General features: G+C 31.5%; 1 protein-coding gene across 1 annotated transcript; it reads right to left on the minus strand.

Annotated features, from left to right (window-relative positions):
- Positions 1-3,333: 3,333 nt before the first annotated feature.
- On the minus strand, positions 3,334-5,643 carry LOC107914575 (UDP-glycosyltransferase 74E2). The gene is made up of 2 exons (XM_016843514.2): positions 4,811-5,643; positions 3,334-4,171 (listed from the first exon to the last, which is right to left on the minus strand). The coding sequence occupies exons 1-2, from the start codon at positions 5,450-5,452 to the stop codon at positions 3,449-3,451; spliced, it is 1,365 nt and encodes a 454-aa protein (XP_016699003.1). The 5' UTR covers positions 5,453-5,643; the 3' UTR covers positions 3,334-3,448.
- Between the last annotated feature and the right edge of the window lie 624 nt (positions 5,644-6,267).

The following is a 6,267-nucleotide window of genomic DNA, read 5'->3' on the forward strand; positions in this document are numbered from 1 at the left end:
TGAAAAAAATGGGACGTCTTAAAAATGGAAAAAAATAAAAATACGGAATGCTTAATGATGAAATGTATAAACATGCAAGACTCACTTGAGTTCAGTTCCAACTCCTGCAAATTTAAAATAATTCATATTTCAACATCTAAGATTTAAATTTATCATACTTTAAAACTTGATAATTTATACCGAAATTATTTGAGTTTCTATAACTCAAATGTTGCTTTTTATTTGAATTTGAGATGTTTTTCCATTTATGTATTACTTTCGTTATAACTGAAAAGAATATCCACATTTGCTTTATCATCATACTAATCTATTCCCCTTTTAATAATAGCATTTATTAACGTCACGGGGTTAGAATTCTTGTCTGATGAACCACGCGGCCTTAGGTGATTGGTTTGTTTCAAATTTGCCTAAGTGAGAATTTTCCTGAATATTCTCTAAGGCATCAAAAATAAAGCAGAAGTAACTCAAAAGTGAATGCGTAACATCCTATATTCAATCCGATTGTAGAGTTCAAGCTACAATGTCTCACATTCGTTGCCAGAGCAACTACAATCAGTTTATAATTAAATAATACAGTTTATATGATAGAATCTAACAAATATGCATTCCTTAAACATACTAAAGTAAATTTAAGTTTCATTTATATATGTATCTAATAACCTACACCATTTAATTATAGCACCATTCAATTACCACAAAACCTAACCTATTAGGTACATGCCAATTGTAAATAAAGTTGGAAACAAACTGATGTTGCTGAGACCGAGATTGTGGTTCAAATGCTGAGGTTAATGCTTGGAAATCTTGAATTAATCTAACTTGCGCACAGAGAGAACAAACTGTACGCTGAGTAAAATACTTAGTGGTATTTCTATAATTTATGTATGTAATATTAGCATTAACAATTCTACACAAAGTAAACATGTACGTCAATATACACACATCTATCATATATTTATAACTTAGAGTTGTTAAACTTTACATTTTCAATATAAACACATCGAGTGTGCAACTAACAACAATTCTTCCCACTTTAATACATTTTGTATAGACATGTCATTATGCTTATTATAATAACATTTTAATTATATCAATATTCAAACATGCATTCAATATGATATTCAATCATTAACGGGTCTTACACAAGCTTATGAAAGCTCAATTTTATTCCGAGGTCGAATCAGAACTAAACTGTAAAATTTTCAAAAGTGGGTATCGCGATATCCAAGGCTTGGTATCGGGATATTGGAGACAGTATCCAAACTTCCCAACCTAAAGACCAATTTTCATAGATTTCAAAAATGGGTATCGCAATACCCAAGGCTTAGTATCGTAATACCGAAGATAGACTACCAGGTCATTGGTTTTGGCAAAACCATATATTTCCGAAACTATCAAAATAAACACATTTTCCTTCACACATTCAAGCGCACATAATATTTAACTATTATAGACAAGACTTTAGCACCAAACAAGCATTTCCAAAACATTAATTGATCTAACTTACAACTTTAACAATTATAACTCAAGCAATTCATTCAACACCTACGCATTCTTGTCTATAACAACTAAAACCATCAACATTATCTAATGTATTTTAGTTAATTCATTCATACCATTACTCAAATCATAAACACATAACACTTATAGCCATTTTAACTATTCATTTAACCAAGCTATACCATAGCAACCACATATGAGTTTAGTTACCAATTTGCTATCATGCATCATTAGCATCTAACATAATTTATACCTAAATAACTTTACTCGATACATGCCATTGACTAAACAAAGTAAAATTTCACCAACATCAATCTATTCATCATGCATTAATCATGCACCAAAACACATCAACAACTTATTAAATCACAAGATAAAATTCCATACTTTCAAGCCTTTCAAATCAAGATTCAACCACATCATTTTTATGTTCAATTCCTACCATTTGCAATATCTATTGAACCATTCAAATACCATCTCATCTCATATATATATATATATATATATACCTTCTAATAATTACCAAAACACTCTGAGCATTCTATATCAATCACCTTCAAGCATAGGCATAGTTACTAATTGACTTCATTGACAATATATATATCTCTTTAGTGAAAACACCTATATATATTTACAAGCTTACAACATAGTTTGAATAAAAAGACTCAACTTAGGTACATGTTCTATTATATACTATTATAATGCATACCCAATTTACCTTATAGCTAAATTGCATTGGTAGAATTCTCTTAATCCGACTCGGATTCTTAGAACGAATACTCAGATTAGTCAAGTTGCATCTCAACTGGCACTGTAGCGTACTATCAATTATCCCGAAATATAAACCTGTACATTTAATAGAGTAACCAACTTCTAACTTCATCACATAATTTAATTCATATCCCATCATTCTCATTTCAACATTAACTCATCAATTTATCACATAACATAAAATACTTTAACTCAATTTCTATTAATACCTTACCTTAATAATATATAATAAAATATATTATGAATATGCTTTAAGTATAATTAGTTTCGAGTTATAGAAATATAAACCGAAAGCTTGCGTCACTCGCCATCACTTTCGCCTTTTCTTTCCCTTTTGACGATCCTGCATCAATTTTAGCTAAAATAATAGTGATATAATGATATAATATCAAAATTTATCCAAATTATATTCAATTACGAGGTCATACATATTTTACAAATTATTCAATTTAATCCTCTATCTCAATAATCAGCCAAATTCATACCAATATGATTTGATTAGTCACAATCAAATATCAATTCATTAAACCCCAAATTGAAATTCATCATATTCAATTTATCAGTCAATTTATTATTTCTTTACGATTTAGTCCATATCTCATTTTTGTATTGCATTGTAAACAATTCAAATTACTATCAAACATAATGAAGTTCATAATTCAAGTATAGAAAAATTTAAATATAATCATACCATATGAACTTACCTGGTTAAATCAAAAAACAAGTTGAAACTCTAAGGACTATTCGACAATTTTGTCTTTTCCCGATTACTTTTTATTTAGTCCAATTTTCAATCCATACAATCATTCAATTCAATTTATCAATTCCACACATCTTACATCTTCCTATCATGTGCATATATAAGTTAAATTTTATTATCTAGATGCCCCTAAAGTTTTTCATTTTATTCAATTTAGTCCCTAAAACCGAATTTGCCATAACTTTCAAATTTGAGCTATGATTTTGAAACTGACCTCAATTAAATCCTTATACAGCCCTCTATTATCAATAATTACATAAATATTACACCAATTTTGAAATTTATGCACTTTAGCCCCTATGTTCAAAAACTAAAAATTAAAATTAAATTGAAAATTTAGGCCTGAACCCGAATAAACAAAAATAAAGTAGTTTAAATTCTTGTTGCAGTGAAGACAGCTATTAACATATATAAATGCTAATTCCCTGTAATATCAGCCACAAATTCCTGTATATTCTTGTCAGAGCTTCCACCTTCATCCACAGCGTCTTTGGCTAAGTTCTTCCATTTCTCAGAATTCCTTTTGATATCCAAGCTTTTCTCTCCTTCCATGATTTCCCTTACACACCTCTCGATCTCCTCCTTTCTCATTATCCCTTTCTCATCCTTTTTAACTCTGATTCCCACTTCCCAAACATCAGCCACAAACTTCGCATTAGTAGGCTGATCTGTCCATTGGGGCATCGCAATCATTGGCACCCCTAAGCTCAACGCCTCAAGCGTGGAGTTCCAGCCACAGTGAGTCATGAAACAACCCACTGCCCTGTGCGCTAGAACATCCAACTGTGGACTCCATGAAACTACCAGCCCTTTTTCTGCTGTTTCTTCCATGAAGTTGCTTGGGAGTTTGTTTTGTTCCGTTTCTCTCACTACCCACAGGAAGTTTTTGTTGGTTAATTTCAGACCCATTGCTAGTTCCACCATTTGCTCCTCTGTAAGATCGGCTATGCTTCCAAATGATACGTAGACGACCGAGCTAGCTTCTTTTGAGTTTAACCAGTTGAGGCAAAGGTCGGTGTCGGGTTTGAAGAGGTGGAGGCCATAATCATTGTCATCTTCCAATCGTTTGTCTAGGTACATGGATGGGATTGTGGGGCCAACTGTCTTGATTGGCCATTTGCTTCTCATCCACTTGATTATCTGCAAGAAATCAGCAAAATGCATGGCATCTGTGTCAGAAACAAGGGTTTTATCACTAACAACACACCAGCTGCTCCATTTTGCTCTTTCCTTATTTTCTCTTGTTTCTGCAATTCCCTGTTTCTCACTCTCCAAACAGGGCAATATTTGAGACAAGGATCCTTCTCACAGTAGCATTAACCGACAAAAGGAATAACAATCATCTCCTTTTGTTTATGAAAAGTAGCCTTGTTTTACATATAGGATTAAAGCTAACTTTGATTTGATTTGTTATTCCCCGTGTTGTAGGTCATTTACCTAGTGGAGGTTCAAATATTTGATAGCTAATATTTTTTTTTTAATTTTTAAAATATCATTTTTAGTTATTTTCATATGTTTTACCACTGCACTATCATTGAACTTGCTCTATCCCATAAATTGTAAAACAAATTTACAGAGTTAGATAAATTATATATTTGAACATGGCAACACAAAATGACCAAAAAAATTACGACATAGGAATTGGGATAATGTTGAAAGAGACGAGTTCAATGAGTGGTAGGTTTTGTATGCAACAAAAAGAAGAAACAATAGCCTCAAAGGCCATCCAATGATAAAATAGAGAAATATTGATGGAGAAGTTAAAAAAAGGGAGCTAACCTCATGTTCCAGCTTATCGTAAGTGTTGCAGAAGACCCAATCGGCTTCCTGAAAATTTGAGAACTGGCTTCTGACAAGCTTCGACAGACACGGATACGACCCTGACTTATCACTAACAAATGATGGTAAATCACTCATCCCTAGCTCCGGCATTGACGGCAACGAAACTACAACATTTCCCTTATTCTCATCTTCCAATGGCACCCTCAAACTCCCCTCTTTCAAATGAATAAAAATGGCGTTCACCGCCCAACACTGAGTGAAAAACGAAGCTCCTTGCAAACCAAACTGTTTAGCCACATCCAACGCCCACGGCATACCAGAGTCGTAAACCAGGACTTTAGCTCCATGTTGAGAGCAAATCTGGTACTCCTCAATGAACTGGGCTAGCCTTTTTGGGACGACTGATTCGTAGAGCTCAAGATATTCGTCAACGTTGGCGGCTGCGTCGCCTTCATGGAAATCGATGGAGTGGAAGTTGATGGAGGAGGCAGAGGGTTGCATGGTTTTGGAAGTGGAGATTAGGGTGACCCTTAGGCCTTTTGAGGCTAAGCGTTTGGAGAATTGAAGCATTGGGTTTATGTGCCCTTGAATTGGGAAAGGGAAAACCAGGACATCGGTTTCTTCATGTTTCTTCTCCATTGACTTTTCTCAAAACTTCTCAGGCCAACACTCTCAACTCTCTCTTATTTTTAATGTCACACCTCCCCAGTCATGTATGTATATCGTATTTGTATGGAGAGAAAATTGATGACAGAGTTTCATCACTAAATAAAAATTTTGACTAATATTTCAAAGGATGTAATAATAACAATATCATTTGAGATCAAGATTCAATCTATATTACATCATTATATAATATAAATTTTAATATGAAAAAATATTAGGTACAGTTTAAATCCCATTAGCAGCTCAGAGGTGTCTTATGTGAAAGTAAATTATTAATATATATTAAAAAAAAAGAAAAAAAACATACATACTAATTTTTTAAGTATGCTTCTGAAATAAATACCTACAAATATTTTATTAGAGGTTATTATAGTAATTTTTTTAAAATTTTAAATTAAATTAATAAATTTTAAAAATTTTAAAATATATAATAATAATTTTGTTTATTTAATCTTAATTAAGAAATTCAAGTCTTTATTTGCTCCATTTTATTCACCTCTCCCTATTATATAAAATTTAAGTCATTTATTAATTTGGTGTTATTCTTAATCAGTTAATAACTCAATTATAAGATAAAAATATTTTAAAAATAAAATATAATTAATAATATTATGACGACACTTTAACTTTTTTTTGTACTTTTATATTATTTTTAAGTAAAACAATTAAAAATTACAAGTCTTAGAATTAAAGGCATGTTCAATAATATTAAAATATAAATTTATTATCATTCCACTTTTATATATTATTTAATACATTTTAAAATAAAAACATTTTTAACATGAAAT

This window comes from Gossypium hirsutum, chromosome D10, assembly GCF_007990345.1.
Source record: "Gossypium hirsutum isolate 1008001.06 chromosome D10, Gossypium_hirsutum_v2.1, whole genome shotgun sequence".
Taxonomy (NCBI): Eukaryota; Viridiplantae; Streptophyta; class Magnoliopsida; order Malvales; family Malvaceae; genus Gossypium; species Gossypium hirsutum.

Bases quoted from the DNA above. Each gene is read 5' to 3' on its own strand.
- LOC107914575 (XM_016843514.2), bottom strand. From the start codon at position 5,452: ATGGAGAAGAAACATGAAGAAACCGATGTCCTGGTTTTCCCTTTCCCA. The intron at 4,172-4,810 runs GTTAGCTCCCTT...GATTTCTTGCAG, and splicing joins ACGATAAGCTGGAACATGAG to ATAATCAAGTGGATGAGAAG.